The following is a 16916-nucleotide window of genomic DNA, read 5'->3' on the forward strand; positions in this document are numbered from 1 at the left end:
CAGGGCCAGGCCCGCCGGCGTGGGGCCGCCATTGGCAGCGCCCGGCACGTGACGCGCGCAGGAATGCTAATGAATTATGGCATTTTTCTCCCCCTGCTCCGCCGTCTAAGGGAGAAGGAGCAGGCGGCGGACGAGGGGCACCGCCAGGTCGCCGGCAAGGCGGCCCCGCGGCGGCGAAAGCAGCGGTGGCGAGGCCCGGGCGGCCGGCTGGCGGCCGGCGGCGGCGGCGGCGGCGAGGCGCCGGCAGGGTGGCACCCGGGGCGCCCCGCCGAGCCCGAACCCGCAGCCCGGCCTTAACCCTTTGGAGGCGAATCTGTCATGGCTGGCGGGGGCCGCAGGCAGCGCCGCTTCGCCCGGCCGCCCCGCCGGGCCGCAGGTACCGCGCCGCGGCCCCCGTCCCCCCCCCCGGCACCGCGGCGAGCGAAGCCCCCGCCGCCGTCTCCCCGCCCGGGCTCCTATTTTCCCACGCTTGCCTTTACCGTTTCCCCACCCCGGCTCTTCCTCCCCACCCCGGCTCTTCCTCCCCAGCCCCGGCCCTCGTCACCCTCCCGCCGCCGCCGCGTTTTCCCAGGCCGCCGCTCCTCCACGTGCCGGCGGCGGGAGGCCGCTGCGCCCTCGCTGGTGCCGCCGCCACCGCTGCCACGATGCTCAGGGCCGGGCCGAGGGCTCCGGCGCGGGATGCGAAGCCGCGTTTTCGGCCCTTTTCCCCCCGGCAAGCGGCGGGGAAGGGGAGGGGGCTGGCAGCGGCGCGGCGGCCCCCTAATTGCCGTTTCCTTCGTGGGGGGGGTCGTTGGCTCGCCGGGGCTGTGGGAATGCTGGTGCCGTGCGAGGGCGGATTCCTGCGGGCTTTGCTTTGGAGCGCCGCTTCAGCGAGGGCTCCGAATCACCCCTCGCTCCTGTCCCCCTTGGAAAGCCCAGGCCGAATCCCACGGGCTCCCACCCCATGGGAAGGCTTGTCTGGGAGCAAAGCGCTGTGGGTGGCCGGAGCTTGGTGAGCGGACCCGGAGCCACCAACCCTGCTCCAGTTATTTCCATTAAGGCCACAGCGGGGAGATTCCGTGCAAAACCCCCTCCGTGGTTACGCTGGCGGGCGGCGGTCCGGCTGTCCAGCGGCGCCCGGGATGACGCGCCGGATCAGGTCGGGGTTCCCTTTTCCGCACATGCCGGGTCCGCGGGGAGGAGCAGGCTGGTTTTCCGACACCTCCTTGATGCTCGGAGGCTCCGGCGAGGTTTTTTCCCCCTCTTCCGAGCTGTGCCGCTTCCAAAGTTTCGGGCAGAAGGGGTGGAGATGGAAAGGGAAAGGGCTCCGTGGTGAAGCTGTCAATGAAGGAGGGAGTCCGGCACGGTAGCTTGGAGCAGGTCGTGGCGCCAGGAGCTGGAGGGATTTGCGCGGGTTCAGCGGTCGAGGCCGCTCGGCTCCGGCGGGGCCGCGGCTGCTTCCCGCAGCTCTGCCGGCCAAAAAGCCGCCACTTTCCTCGCCGCAGCCTCGTGCACCACCCCTGGGGACGGTCAGGTCTCATCTTCCGGAAAAAAGGTGATGTTGCCACTCAGCGGGGGAAAAGCCTTTCCCGCGGCTGAATTTTCCTGCTCAGTGATTGAATGAAATCAACTCCAGCCCTCGCGGGGACGCGCCAGCAAACGGGCCGGGGCTGAGCCAGCAGGTGCAGGGAAACGCCGCGGAAAGGGATTCGTGGCGGGCCGCAACCGAGCGGGACCGGAGCCGGCCGAGCAGTTTTGAAGGCTGGTTTTGGCGCCTCCGGCTCGGCTCCCGGAGGGGACGGCAGTCCACGTTGCCGGACCGTTCCTGCTGCCGGAGCCAAACCGGGCAAAACTGTGTCGAAAGAGCCGATGCTTTAAAACGGGAGCTGGAAATGCAGCCGCAAAATGCTTGTTTTGGCCGGCGCCTGCGTTTGCGAGGGCCGAGCGCTCCCAGCTGTCCGCGGCCCGGACCGGGCTGCTCCCGGCACAGGGCGGTGCAAAGGCAGTGAGATGCGATGCTCCCGGGGAACATCTCCGCTGGAGACGTCTGCCTGCTACAAAATTGCTACCAGCCTTTGTAACACGGGCGAACGGGGGGAAAAAAAGGGGGAAAAAAATCCGGGAGGCGTTTGGAAGCGCCTCTCCGGAGAGGGCAGGGTCTGCAGCCAACGTGAGGAGCTCGGGTGAAGCGGGCGTCCCTGCTCGCTTTGCGGCGCGCCGCCTTTTCCCAGGGACGGGATCTCCGGAGGCAGCGCCGGTGCGCCGGCTCGCGCTGATGAGAAGCAAATGCCTCGGAAAGGGCCGCGCACCGGGCAGATGCTAATCCGCGCGGCGATGCCTCCCGCGCTCCTTTGTGTTGCCGGGGATGAGGCACCGGCGCCACGTGCTGCGCGCGTCCCGGCTCCCCCATCTGTCTTTGATTGCCTGCCGCTCGCCTCGCCTCCCGCTTCCCCCGGCCCTGAAACCCGGCGCCGTTTCGGGGCAAAAGCTGCCCTGTTCGGGCCGCGACGAGGCCGGGGACAGCTGCCGTCACCTGCGGTGGCCCGCTGGGGCTGGCGGCCCGTGGTGGCGGTGGCCCATGGTCTACCGTGGCCAACGGTGGCCAACGGTGGCCCGTGGCCCCCCCCGAGGCCGCTGTCCATGGTCTGCGGGAGCCGCTGTCCCTGGTGCTGGCCGTGGCACCCGCCGCCGTGGCACCCGCCACCGTGGCACCCGCTGTGGCGGCACCCGCCACCGTGGCACCCACCACGGTGGTGTCCACCATGGTGGCGTCCACCAGCACGGCTACCAGCATGGTGGCACCCAGCGCAGCGGGACCCGCTGCCGTGGCACCTGCCATGGTGGCACCTGCCGCCGTGGCACCTGCTGGGTGGCCACGTGGAGGCCGGCACTGTTTCCCTTCCTCTCCTCCCTTTCCTCCTCCCTTCTCTCCTACCCTTCCGTCTTCTTTCCATCCTTCCTTCCATCCTTCCTTCCCTCCTTCCTTCTTTCCCTCCTTTCTTTCCTCCCTCCCTTCCTTGTCTCTCTCATTCCTTCCCACCCTCCTTCCTTCCTTGTCTCCTTCCTTCCTTCTCCCTCCTTCCTTCTTTCTTATTCCTGTTCCTTTTCTTCTCCTTTTCTTTCTCACCTTTTCCTTTCCTTTCTCACCTTTTCCTTCTCCCCCTTTCCTTTTCTTTCCTTCCTTTTCCTTTTCCTTCTCCTTTTCTTTCTCTTCTTTTCTTATTCCTTCTTTCCTTTTCCCTTTCCTTTCCTTTCTTTTCTCCCCTTTTCCTTCTCCTTTTCTTTCTCACCTTTTCCTTTTCTTTCTCACCTTTTCCTTTTCTTTCTCACCTTTTCCTTCTCCCCTTTTTCTTTTCCTTTGCTTTCTCTCCTTTTCTTTTTCCATTTTCTTTCTCTTCTTTTCCTATTCCTTCTTTCCTTTTCCTTCTCCTTTTCTTTCTCTCCTTTTCCTTTTCCTTTTCCTTTCCTTTCTCTTCTTTTCCTTTTCCTTTCCTTCCTCCCCTTCTCCTTTTCCTTCCCCTTGGCCTCCGCCTTGGTGGGGCCATGCTCCTCACCTCCCGTGCCGGGATAACCTCTGTCGGCCAAGCCTGGCACGGGGCAACACGCGGAGGCCGGGGCTCCGGCGCCTTGCGCACCCCGGCCTGGCCGGGATGGAGGAAAAAGCAGCAAATTTCCCCAATTCAGCCACGGTGAAATGCGCTCGGCAGCGGGGGCCACGCGGGGAGACTTTCCAGCCGCCCTTGGCATCGCGGCCTTGCCGCGGATCCGTATCCGGCGGCTCCTTGCGCGATGCTCCGGCTGCGGGGTGCCACACGGGGGGTCTGTGCGACGCTTCATTTTTGTTTTGGGGGGCTGGCGGGACAAGCGGCTGCCCGGCGGGCTCCTCGGCGGGCGGAGAAGGCGCCTTCGCTCCGCTCCCCTTCGCCGTTCGGAGCGGGCCGGAGGCGTGGGACATAAAACCGCCGGAGCCGGGTGGGGGGCGTGTGGGGGGGGGGTCCCCTTGCGTTTCCCCCCTGCCGCACCCGCAGGAAAAAGCCGGCGCGGGCCGGGCCCGGCGCTGCCCCGCTCGGCTCATTTCTATGCTAACGAGCCAGAGCGGGATCGATGGGGCGGGCGGCGAGGCCGCACCGGAGCCGAACCGGAGCCGCCCCGAGCGCGTCGCCGGCTCCCGGCCGCTCGCACGGACCCGGCGGGCGCCGGCGCGTATTGGCGGTCGCTAGGAGACCTCGCAATTACCGGGAAATTGGGGAGGGGAGGGGAAGGGAGGGGAGGGGGGGTCCCGGCGTCGCTGCCCCCCCTCCCCCCCCCACGCCGCTCCGGGGCGGCCGGGGCCGAACAAAGCGCCGCGGCGCGGGGGGGAACCGCGGGGACGGCGCCGAGCGCGGACGGGCAGCGGCAGCGCTCATTTGTAGGGAGCCCGTGCAATTCCTCCCCCCCCCCCCCAAAAAAAAAAAAGGGGAAAAAAAAAAAAAGAATTAAAAAATAAAAGAAAGAGGAGCGGCCTGGCACCGGGGGATGCGGCCGGGCCGCGCTTTGGGGAGGGCGGCGGTGGGGGGGGGGGGGGGAGGCTCCCTCCGCCCCGCCGCCGCGGTGCCGGGCGGCCGCGGCCCCCCCGCGGCGGCGGCAGGAAATGAGGCGGGGGGGCCCCGCCGCCCGGCGGCCTTTGAAGTCGCTGGAGGAAGGGGCCGGGGGTGCGCGGCGCCCCTCGCCGGGGGAGGAGCCTGGCGGCCGGCGGAGGTGCGAGGGTCGGCGCCGGGGACGGGACGGGCACGGGCACGGGGGGGGTTCCCCCGCTGCAAGGGGGCGCCGCGGAGGTGCAGAGACCGGGTGTCACGAGTGGGCGCCGCTCAGCCACCCTCCCCCCCCGTTGCCTTTTTCCCTCCCCCCAGCCTGACCGGCGCCCCCCCCGCCTCGCCGCCATGGAGAACGAGCAGCTCCCGCCGCCCGCCGCCGCTGCCAGCAGCAGCAGCAGCAGCAGCAGCAGCGCCGGCAGCACCGGCAGCACCGGCGCGACGCCCAGCAGCACCGGCAGCGGCCGCCAGCCCGGCCCCCAGATCTCCGTCTACAGCGGCATCCCCGACCGCCAGACCGTGCAGGTAAGGCCGGCGGCTGAGGCCGGGCAACTCGTGACACCGGTGGGAGGCGCCGCGGCGGGGCGGCGGGGGCTCTGCGAAACACGCCGCGGGGAGGCCGCGCGGCGTGGTGGGGGAGCTTTTGGGACACCCTCCCCCCCAAATTGGCGCCCAGTGGGGGGGGGGGGACAATGTTATTGTAGGGTCGCTGAGAAGCGTGGCGGGGCGGCGCCAAACCCACCCACCCCCCCCGGGCAGGCTGGGGGGTCTCGTCTGCATGAGCGATCAGCGGCTCGTTAGCGGCTCGTTGCGGCCGCCCGAGGCGACGGGGCAGGGCCCGGGTGGGGGGCAGGTGGCGGGTGCCCGGGGGCCTCCCGTGGGGGGTTGGCTGAGATTTGGGGGAGACGCTTGGGTTTTGCCTTATTTTCCCACGGGGGACTTTTCCCCCCCCAAAAAAACCCGGAGGTTTTGAGGGGGTTTAATACCACGAGCCCCAGGGCGGTGGGGAAGAGGGACGGGGGTGATAAAGCCACTGGGGCAGAGGAAGCAACAGCGTGCTGCGAATTTGGGGGTGATCTCCAAATTTGGGGGGGGCTATAAATGAGGGAGGAAAGGGGAAAGTCCCCGGCACATGGGCGAACCCCCGGCACACGGGTGCTAATCATATGGCACCTTGGGGTGCTGTGCCCCAGCCCGGCGGATGCTTTGCGGTGCCGGGCACAGGCCCCGGGTTCCCCCCCGTTAACACCGTCCTGGGGGGGCCCCAATGTGCAGCTTGGGCCAAAACGGCGCCATTTTAGCCCATTTCGGGGCCCCGCAAAGCAGCTCCAGGGCGGGCAGCGCTTGGGGCCTCGATCGCGCTTGGAGCAAGGGCGAGATGGGGGTGTGCTGGAGGGTGAGGAAGAGGGGGACGGCTCAGAGGAGGAAGGCTCGCGCCAGGGGCCGCGCCGGGTGGCTTCGCGGCGTGGCGGTGCCCGCACGCCGCTGAGGCCTGGCCGCCGCCGGCAGGTGATCCAGCAGGCGCTGCACCGGCAGCCCAACACGGCGGCGCAGTACCTGCAGCAGATGTACGCGGCGCAGCAGCAGCACCTCATGCTGCAGACGGCCGCCCTGCAGCAGCAGCACCTCACCAGCGCCCAGCTCCAGAGCCTGGCCGCCGTGCAGCAGGTACCCGCCGCGCCTGCGCCCGCGACGCCGTGCATGTGCTGCGCCGTGCGCCCGCGACGCTGTGTGCACGCAATGCCATGCGCGTGCGGTGCTGTGCCTGCGCAGCGCCGTGCGCCCGCAACACTGTGCACGCGCTGTGTCATGCGCCTGCAACACCGTGCACCCGTGACACCGTGCGTGCGCTGTGCCGTGCGCCTGTGACACCGTGCGCCTGTGATGCCATACATGCGCAGCGCCGTGTGCCCACGACGCCGTGCACCCGTGATGCCGTGTGGCCGCAACACCATGCACGTGCAGTGCTGTGCACCCGCAACACTGTGCACCCGCGATGCTGTGTGCCTGCAACGCCATGCACGTGCGGTGCCAATGTCCCCGCGATGCCGTGCACGCACAGCACCGCGTGCCCATGATGCTGTGCACCTGTGACACTGTGCACCTGCAACGCTGTGCACACACAGTGCCATGCGCCTGCAATGCCATGCATGCGCAGTGCCCTGTGCCCGCTAGACCATGCACGCGCAGCACCATGTGCCTGCGACGCTGTGCACCCGCGACGCCATGCACACGCAACACCATGCGCCTGCGATGCCGTGCGCACGCGGTGCCCTGTGCCCGCGAGACCATGCACGCGCAGCACCATGCACCCGTGCCGCGTTGCACCTGCGACACCATGCACACGCAGTGCCATGTGCCCATGAGACCATGCATGCGCAGCGCTGTGCGCCCGAGACACCATGCACCCGTGACGCCGTGCACGTGCAACACCATGCGCCCGCGACGCCGTGCACCCGCGATGCCGTGCACGCGCAGCACCATGCACTCGCGCCGCGTTGCACCCGCGCTGCCCGCCGTCGCCCTAACGGCCCGCCATGCTCCTTCCCCCCAGGCGAGCCTGGCGGCCAACAGGCAGAGCGGCCCGTCAGGTGGCAGCGGGCCGCCGCCGCCGCCGCCGGCGCAGGCGCAGCAGCCCACGGTGAGTCCCCGCGGCCCCCCGCCGGCGCCCGGGCGCCCGCCGGCGCCCGCCGCGCCACCCAGCCCTCTCCTCCCGCCCGTGCAGATCAACCTGGCGGCGGCGCCGGCGGCCGCGCAGCTCATCAACCGGGCGCAGAGCGTCAACTCGGCGGCGGCGGCGGCGGCGGCGGCCTCGGGCATCGCGCAGCAAGCGGTGCTGCTGGGCAACGCCGCCTCGCCCGCCCTCACCGCCAGCCAGGCCCAGATGTACCTCCGCGCCCAGATGGTGAGAGCCGGGCGCCCCCCGCGGCCCCGGCACCCGCGGGCGGCCCTCTTCCTCCTCCTCCTCCTCCTCCTCCTCCTCCTTCTCCTCCCTCCCTCCCTCCCGTCCCCGCTGCGGCCGGGAAAGGGGCGCCCCGCGGGGGGCGGCGGGGCCGGGGCGGCCGCGGCAGCTGTAGGGTGCCCTTCGGCCCCTTCGTAGGGTGTCCGGACCCCGTAGGGTGCCCCCGACCCTGCCGGGGGGTGCTTGGACGCCATGGGGTGCCCAGACCTCCATAGGGTGTCCAGACCCCGTAGGTTTCCCCCAGCCCACCTTAGGTACCCAGATCCCATAGGGTGTCCTCAAGTCTTCCATGGGGTGCTTGGACCCCATAGGGTGTCCAGACCCCGTAGGGTGCCCCCAACCCTACTGAGAGGTGCTTAGACCCCATAGGGTGTCCAGACCCCATAGGGTGTCCTCCAGCCCACCGTAGGGTGTCCAGAACCCATAGGGTGCTGCCAACTCTGCCATGGGGTGCTTGGACCCCATAGGGTGTCTTCCAGCCCACCATAGGGTGTCCAGACCCCATAGGGTGTCCTCAAGTCTTCCATGGGGTGCCTGGACCCCCATAGGGTGTCCAGACCCCATAGGGTGTCCTCCAGCCCACCGTAGGGTGTCCAGAACCCATAGGGTGCCACCAACTCTGCCATGGGGTGCCTGGACCCCATAGGGTGTCTTCCAGTCCACCGTAGGGTGTCCAGACCCCATAGGGTGGCCCCAACCCTAGCATGAGGTGCTTGGACCCCATAGGGTATCCAGACCCCATAGGTTGTCCTCCAGCCCTGCCATAGGGTGCCCAGACCCCATAGGGTGCCCCCCACCCGCCATGGGGTGCCCACCCCTGCAGGGTGTCCTCCGCCCCCCGCCCAGGGAGGGGTGCAGCCCGGGGCAGATGGGTGCACACGCGTGATCCCGTGATCGCGTGTGCGTGTTCACACCCCGTGGGCCACCCTGCACACACACCCCCCCCGCAATCACACCCCCATGACCCCACACGTGTCCCCCTGTCCCCCCCCACCCCGCGGCCCCCCCCCCCCCCCCGCCCCGCAGCCGCCCAGGCCCTGCTCTTCCTTTGTCCCCCCAGCTCATCTTCACCCCCACGGCCACCGTCACCGCCGTCCGGCCCGAGAGCCCCGCGGCGCCCGCCGCCCCGCCGCCCGCCTCCGCCGCCCAGGTGAGCCCCAGGCGCCCCGCGGCCCCGGCCCCCACCCGCCCCCGCCACCCCGCGCCCCCTCACCGCCCGCCGTTGCAGGTGCACAACCTGGCCCTGCGCCCCGCCGCCGCCGCCGCCGCCGCCCCCCGCCGCCGCCGCCGCCGCCGCCGGCCCCCACCTCCCCGCCCTCGCCATGAAGCCCCCCGGCCCCCCCAAGCCCGCCGCCCCCAAGGCCGGCCCGCCCGAGCCCCCCGCCGAACACCTCAAGAAGGCGGACGCCGCCGACGCCCGCGCCCACCCCCTGGCCCGCGCCACCCCCGCCGCCGCCGCCGCCGCCCACCCGCTCATCGCCCCAGGTAAGCGCGCCGCGGGCCGGAGCGTTTCGGGGAGCCCCGGCGGCCCCTCGGGTTGTGAGGGACATGGGGCCGCTCGAACGGAGCGGGCGCCGCCGCTGGCTGGGCCTCTCGCGGGCCGTTCACTCTGAAACCTAATGATGGCCCTCGCTGACGCTTCCTCTGTGTCGCACCCTTGGCTCTATGCTCAGGGGCTCTGCTGCCCACTCCGGTGCTGAGAAACTCAGGCCGAGGTGAGCAGAGCAGGCGCTCCCGGCCAATCAGCTTGCAGGGCGTTCACTCTGAAGCCTAATGATGGCCCTCCCTGACACTTCCTCTGTGTCCGCACCCTCAGCTGTATATGGGACCCGCAGCCCTGTGTACACGCTCAGGGGCTCTGCCACCTGCTCTAGTGTTGAGAAATTCAGGGTGAGGTGCACAGAGCAGACACTGCTCCCAGCCAGGCAGCCTGCAGGGCGTTCGCTCTGAAACCTAATGATGGCCCTCACCGACACTTCCCCTGTGTCAACACCCTCGCCTGTATGTGTAGCCTGCAGCCCCATTTATGCACTCAGGGCCCTGCCACTCGCTCTGGTGCTGAGAAACTCAGTGTGAAGCGAACAGAGCGGATGCACCTTCCAACCAGGCAGCCTGCAGAGGGTGTTCACTCTGAAACCTAATGACAGCCCTCCCTGGCAGTTCCTCTGTGTCAATGCCCCTGCCCGTGTAGGCACACAGGGGCCCCGCTGAAGCCGCTTCTGCCAGGGCCGGGGCCTCCTCGGCACCCGCAGCCCTCAGCGCAGCAAGAGGGGTGAGGAGGTTTCTCCCATCTCCCGCCCCCGAGGCGGCGGCAGGATGCAGCATCCTCCCGGGGGGATAGAGCATCCTCCCGGCGGGGTCGCGCATCCTCTTGGCAGGATTGTGCATCCTCCCGTAAGGGTCGAGCATCCTCCTCGCCATCCCCATGGTGCCGACGTGCTGGGGCTGGCGTCTCTTTTCCTTTTTTTCCTCCTTTTTTTTCTCTCTCTCTTTATTTTATTTTATTTTTTGGTGGCCATTCCAGCCCGGAGACCTGGCCTCCTCGGGCTGCCGCTTTCCTGCCCGTTTGCGTTTTCCGTGCACGGAAGGACCTGGGACAGGGCGAACCCGGCCTCCGGCTTCCCCCCAGCCTCTCCGCATGGAGTACAGCGGCAAAGCTGCTCGCGCCGTTGTCACTAGGCACAAGAGTGAACGGCCACCGCTCCAGACTAGCAGGCGGGCTCCGGGGAGGGTCGACGGTGGGAGGTGAGGGCAGAGGGGGGGTCTGAGGAGGCCTGCGGAGATTCGGGGGCGAGGCGAGGGGCCCGGTGGCACCCACCACCCCCCCGCGCCTTGTCCCCCCCCCACCCCCCCGCAGCCTACGCCCAGCTGCAGCCGCACCAGTTCCTGCAGCAGCAGCAGCAGAAGCAGATCCAGCACCAGTTCGTGATCCAGCAGCAGCAGCTGGCGCCCCGGGGTCAATCCCAGCTTCTCCAGGGCGGCTCCAGCCCGGCGCCCCCGCTCCAGCCGCTGCCCTCGCCCGGTCCCAGCCCGGCCGCGCCGCCGGCCGCCGGCGGGCAGCAGAAAACGGGTGTCACGGCGGCGGCACCGGCACCCGGCGAGGGCAGCGCTCCGAACGGGCCGGGCGGCTGCCTGAGCCCCGGCGCGCCGCGCAAGTACCAGCACGCCTCCGCCGTCATCCTGCAGCTGCAGCCGGCCGGCGGCACGGTGAGGGGCGCGCGGGACCCCCCCCACCCCCCCCGGATCCCGTGCATGCAATGCAATGCAACGCAATGCAATGCAACCCCCCCGCCGCGGCGGCGCTGACTCGACCTCCCCCCCCCCCCCGCCCCGCCGCAGCCCCCGCTCGGCCTCGCCGACGGCCCCCGCAAGGACCCGCCGGCCGCTGCCGCCGAAAAGGGCGCCGAGAGCCTGCCCGCCGCCCCGGCGCCCCCGCCGCCGCCGCCCCCGCCGCCGGCCGCCCGCTCGCCCCCCGCCGCCGAGCCCCAGGAGCCCCGCGGCGAGCGGCCCCCCGCTCACGGTAAGGACACCCCCCCCCCCCCCACCGGCCTTCATCCCGCCGGGATGTGGGCGGCATCGTGCATCCAGCCGGAACGGCGATTGCACCGTGCCGGTGCGGCGACGAGCGCGTCGGTGCTCGGCGGGGATTGCGGGCTGGGGGCACGCGGAGCGGACGGATCTTCCCGCTCCCTTCCCTGCCGCCCGGCTCCCATCCGGAGGCGGCTGAGCCGGGACGCTGACGCTGCCCTCCGAGCCCGGTGCGGCCCCCCCCCCTCGGTCCGTCCGTCGATCGAGCAAGCAACACGACCCCCCCACATCCCAAAAAAAAACCCTCGGATCCCTTCGCTGCCGGGGCGTAAAAACCGCTTTTCCGGCAAAAGAAGGGCACCAGAGCCTCTCCAGCCCCGCGGAGGATTTCCTGGCACTGAAATTGCCAGATCCGGCGCGGATGCGCTAAAGCCGCGCAGCCCCTTTCCCCCGAGGATCCCGCCGGAGCGGAGCCGGCTCCGCCGCGCCACCCCGAAACTGGGCCTTTCTCCCCGGTTTTAACACCTCTGCGCCCCGGCGGGGGGGGGCAGGCGCGGGTGCCCCCGGCGTGGCCGGCGCCAGGGCGCAGGGAGGTTTTGGGGGGCCGCGGGGCGTGTGGCTGGGAGTGGGGTGCGTGGACGGGATTTGGGGTGCAGCATCAGGGCTGCGGGTGCCGGCCGGGATGGGGGCAAACGGCTGGGGTTTGGGGGGAATGCATGGCCGGGATGGGGGGGCGCTTTGGGATGGGGGTGCACAGCTGGGATTTGGGGTGAATTCATGGCCAGGATGGGGGTGCACTTTGGGATAGGGGTGCCCAGCTGGGATTTGGGGTGCCCAGCTGGGATTTGGGGTGAATGCATGGCCGGGATGGGGGTGCACTTTGGGATGGGGGTGCCCAGCTGGGATTTGGGGTGAATGCATGGTTAGGATGGGGGTGCACTTTGGGATGGGGGTGCCCAGCTGGGATTTGGGGTGAATGCATGGCTGGGATGGGGGTGCACTTTGGGATGGGGGTGCCCAGCTGGGATTTGGGGTGCCCAGGTGTGATTTGGGGTGAATGCATGGCTGGGATGGGAGTGCACTTTGGGATGGGGGTGCCCAGCTGGGATTTGGGGTGCCCAGCTGGGATTTGGGGTGAATGCATGGCCGGGATGGGGGTGCACTTTGGGATGGGGGTGCCCAGCTGGGATTTGGGGTGAATGCATGGCTGGGATGGGGGTGCACTTTGGGATGGGGGTGCCCAGCTGGGATTTGGGGTGCCCAGGTGTGATTTGGGGTGAATGCATGGCTGGGATGGGGGTGCACTTTGGGATGGGGGTGCCCAGCCGGGATTTGGGGCGAATGCATGGCTGGGATGGGGGTGCCCAGCTGAGATTTGGCAGTGCCCAGCCGGGATTGGGGGCGCCCAACCAGGATTTGGTGGTGCACAGCTGGGATTGGGGGTGCCCAGCCTGGATTTGGGGGTGCCCAGCCGGGGCTTGTGGGTGCGCTTCGGGATCGGGGTGCACTTCGAGGAGAGAGGGGGGCGCCCTCCCGCGCGGCCTTGGCCCCGCCCCCGCGCGGCGTTCGGCCCCGCCCCCTCCGGCGGCGGCGGCGCGCGCGCGCGCGGCCATTGGCGGCGGCGGCGGGCGGCGGCGGCCAATGGGCGCGGGGGGCGTGCCCGGCGGAGGCCCCGCCCCCGGCGCCGCGCGCCCCCGCATTGTCTGCGCCCCGCCCCGCCCCGCGCAGCCGCCGCCGCCGCCGCCGCCGCCGCGCCCGGCCAGCGCCGCCGCCGCCCCGCGCCCGGCCCCGGCCCCGGCCTCCCCCCTGCGCCCCGCGCCCGCGCCATGGCCCCCGCCGGGGCCGCCGCGCCCGCCGCCGCCGCGCCGCTGAGCGCCCCCGGTGAGTGCCCAACCCCCCCTCCCCCCAACACACACACACACACACGCACACGCACACGCACACACACATCCCCCGGGCACCGGAGCGGGGCCGCGGCGCCGCCCGCTGACCTCACTTCCGCTTCCGCCCCCCTCCCCACCCCACCCCACCCCCCCCGCGGCGGGCACAAAGGCGGGCGGGCCGCGGCGCTGACGGCGGCGCCGGGCCCGCAGAGACGGGCCCCGAGCGCGTTCATGCGCAGCCCGCCGCCGCCGGCCCCGGCATGACCTCGGGCACCGGGAGCTCTGCCGCCACCACCGCCACCGCCGCCGCCGCGCCGCACAATGGTGAGAACAAGCCGCCGCAGGCCATCGTGAAGCCCCAGATCCTGACGCACGTTATCGAGGGCTTCGTCATCCAGGAGGGCGCCGAGCCGTTCCCGGTAGGCCCCGCCGCGGCCCAGGCCCCGGCCCCGGCCCAGGCCCAGGCCGCGTCCCCGTGCGCGGCCCCCTCCGCGGCGCCGCGCCGGGCCGCTGCCCGCGCTGACGGCGCCGCGCTCGCCAGGTGGGGCGCTCCTCGCTGCTGGTGGGCAGCCTGAAGCAGAAGTATGCGCAGGAGCTGCTGGCCGAGAAGCTCCCGCCGCCCGACAACGCCACCACCACCACCACCACCACCACCACCGACTCGGACATGGAGGAGCCCTACGCGCAAGGTAGCGCCCGAGCGGCCGCCCCGCCGCCGCCGCCGCCCGCGGGCCCCGGCCCCCGCGGCCGCCCCGCGCCTGAGCTGCCTGCGTTTCTCTCTCTGGGCGCCCCCCCGCGCCCCCCAGAGTCCAAGGAGGAGGGGAACCCCCCGAAGCTGAAGTGCGAGCTCTGCGGCCGCGTCGACTTCGCCTACAAGTTCAAGCGCTCCAAGCGCTTCTGCTCCATGGCCTGCGCCAAGAGGTAACCCCTTCCCTCCCCCCCCCCTTCACCCCCTTTACCCCCCACCCCCCGGCGCGGCCCCTCACCCCGCTCCCTCCGCCAGGTACAACGTGGGCTGCACCAAGCGGGTGGGCCTCTTCCACCCCGACCGCAGCAAGCTGCAGAAACCCGGCGGCCCCCCCCACGGGCGCCGCCGCACCTGCAAAGGCACCTTGCCCGCCCTGAGCAAAGACGCCAAGAAACAGGTGAGGCCCGGGCAGCAGCGCCCGAGGAGGAGGGTCACGGGCAGCGCCTGTCCCCAAAACCTCGGGGACCCGGGCGGCCGGGCTCTGAGGCCGGTGTCGCCCGGTCGCTCCGTCCCGCAGAGCCCCGTTTCTCTCCCGACGGGCTCGGTGCCTCTCTCTGTGACGACGTCGCTGCAGCTCAACCACAGCCAGGAGGACTCAAGCCGCTGCTCGGACAACTCGAGCTACGAGGAGCCCCTGTCGCCCATCTCGGCCAGCTCGTCCACCTCCCGCCGGCGCCAGGGCGACCGCGACCTCGAGCTGCGGGACATGGAGCTGCCCGACATGCACATGCGGGACCTGGCGGGCATCGGCCACCGCTTCCTGCCCAGCGAGCCCAGCAAGTGGAACGTGGAGGACGTCTATGAGTTCATCCGCTCGCTGCCCGGTGAGGCTTTCCCGGCGGCCCACACGGAGATGGGGGCGGGGGGAAACACCACCCGTTTTGGGGTGGACGGGGAAGCTCCGGACGGGCGCGATGCTCAGCTCCGCTTTGTCCCCGTCCCCGCAGGCTGCCAGGAGATCGCGGAGGAGTTCCGAGCGCAGGAGATCGACGGGCAGGCCCTGCTGCTGCTGAAGGAAGACCACCTCATGAGCACCATGAACATCAAACTGGGCCCGGCCCTCAAGATATACGCCCGCATCAGCATGTTGAAAGACTCCTAGAGCCGCCGCGCTCGCACGAACCCTCCCGCCGCGGTGGGCAGCGGCGGGGGGAGGCGGGAGGGACGAGGGGGTCCCCGCGCGCTCCCCCCGCCGGCGCCGCCGCCGAGCCGGGCGGGATGGGGAGGGAGGGTGGGGGGGAGGATCCACTTGCTGAGCACAAAGGGGGCCCCCTCTGCGCCCCCCTGGCCGCCAGCGGGGCCGGGGGCGCAGCTCTGCCGCAGGGATGTGTATATAGTCCGTAGCGTTAGCTTCCCCTTGTACTGGCCCGGGGGGGGGGGGGCCGGGGGGTGGCCTCTCGCCTGGGGTGGGGGGGCGGCCCACCCCCCTCCCCGGGGTCTTACCCCACCCAGCAGGGTGAAACAGGACGGTTGCCTTAAAGTTGGGCGTGTGGTCACGCTGGCGGCCCCCGGCCCCCGCTGTTGCGGGCTTGGCTACCCGCCCCAGGGAGGAAATAGCCCCCTTTTGGGGTGCCTGGTGCAGGCAGGGTTGCCACAAAGCCGGGGTGCCCTCCTCCTCCTCCTCCTCCTCCCCATGCCATCCCCCCCCCTGGCTCCGGGGGGGCACAGCGGAGGACGGTCGCGGCCGCGCGGCGGGAGCTCGGTCCCCCCCGAGGCAGGTAAGGATCCCCCCCGCGGGCCCCTCGCCACCACAGCCCGGCCACCATGGTCTTTTTAAGAGAGAGGAAAAAAAAAGAAAAGGAGGAAAAAAGAAAGAAAAAAAAAAAGAAAAACACACAAAACAGAACCCTTTTTTTCCTGTTTTTGTTTTTAATAAACACTGAAAAAGAAAAACTGCCCCTTCCCCTCCCAAACTTTACCATCCTTCCCTTCCCCCCTCCCCCTCCCCTTCAGCTCGTTGTGTCCTGCCTGGGGTACGCTAGGCACCCTGTCCTGCTGCCGGGGGGGGGGGGATTTGGGGGGTCCCCAGGCTCTCCCTTGCCCAGGGCTGGGATACGGGAGCTGCCAGTTGAGAACATCCGTGCTGGAACAAGGGGGCTGTGCCCAAAACCACCCCAGGGTGAGTAGTGGGGTGGGGGGTGGGCTCCAACGGCCCATGTGGGGCAGGGGTGGTGTTGAGGTGGGGGACGCAGCTAGGGTCACGTGAAGGAGACCTAGGTGGGCAGCTGGCAGGGGGCTTCTGGGGAGCTGGGCAGGCCTCCTCCAGCCATGCTGGACCCCAAAACTGTGACAAACTGGAGTTTGGACTCAAAAGGCTGGGTGGGAGCATGGGGGAGGTGAGTCCATCCATGTGCAGGGGCTGCTGGGTGTCCTCAGGGTGCCCCCAGAATCCCCAGGCCTGACCTGGGATGTGTTGCTGGAGATGCCGAAGCATGCAGCCTGGGTGATGGGACCCCCTGGAGGTGGGGCTCATGGTGCTGATGTCCCTGGAGATGGCACCCATGGTGAGGGTGTCCCCGGAGGTGGTACCTGTGGTGCTGGTGTCCCCAGAGATGATGTCTGTGGAGCTGGTACCCATAGTGATGTGCGCCTGGAAATGATGCCCCTGGAGCTGTGGTGCTGTGTCCATGGAAGTGCCATCCCTAGAGAACAGTACCCATGGTACTGGTGTCCCTGGAGATGCTGTCCCTGGTGTTGGTACTCATGGTGATGTTGCTGCCTCTGGAGCTTATACCCATGGTGATGGTGCCCCTGGAGCAGGTACCCATGGAGATGTGCCTCTCCAGATGGTGTCCCTGGAGCTCAGACCTATGGTTATGGTGCCCATGGTGATGTGCCCCTGGGCCTTGTGCCCCTGGAGATGATGTCCCTGGAGCTCATGCCAATGGTGATGGTGCCCCTGGACCTTGTGACCATGGCGATATGCCCCTGGAGATGATGCCCCTAGAGCTTGTGCCCATGTTGTTGGTGCTCCCGCAGCAGGTACACATGGTGATGTGGCCCTGGAGCTCATACCCATGGTGATGGTGCTCCTGGAGTTTGTACCCATGGCAATGTGCTTTTGGAGATGGTGTTCTGGAGCAGGTACCCACAATGATGTGCCCCTGGAGCTCATACCCATGGTGATGTGCTTCTGGAAATGGTGCTCTGGAGCAGGTACCCACAGTGATGTGCCCCTGGAGCTTATGCCTATGGTGATGTGCTTCTGGAGCTTGTACCCATGGTGATGTGCTTTTGGAGATGGT

The 16916-nt window shown here is 69.5% G+C and overlaps 1 protein-coding gene across 1 annotated transcript; it reads left to right on the forward strand.

The window, feature by feature from the left end:
• Nucleotides 1-272: 272 nt before the first annotated feature.
• Nucleotides 273-15593, forward strand: PHC2 (polyhomeotic homolog 2). Its single transcript, XM_067311051.1, has 15 exons — nt 273-376; nt 4869-5075; nt 6060-6218; nt 7105-7191; nt 7276-7455; nt 8573-8646; nt 8759-8997; nt 10370-10719; nt 10852-11032; nt 13134-13342; nt 13465-13612; nt 13730-13844; nt 13927-14068; nt 14189-14495; nt 14619-15593. The coding sequence occupies exons 2-15, from the start codon at nt 4899-4901 to the stop codon at nt 14771-14773; spliced, it is 2523 nt and encodes an 840-aa protein (XP_067167152.1). The 5' UTR covers nt 273-376; nt 4869-4898; the 3' UTR covers nt 14774-15593.
• Nucleotides 15594-16916: the final 1323 nt, after the last annotated feature.

Source organism: Apteryx mantelli, chromosome 26 (assembly GCF_036417845.1).
Source record: "Apteryx mantelli isolate bAptMan1 chromosome 26, bAptMan1.hap1, whole genome shotgun sequence".
In the NCBI taxonomy this organism is placed as follows: Eukaryota; Metazoa; Chordata; class Aves; order Apterygiformes; family Apterygidae; genus Apteryx; species Apteryx mantelli.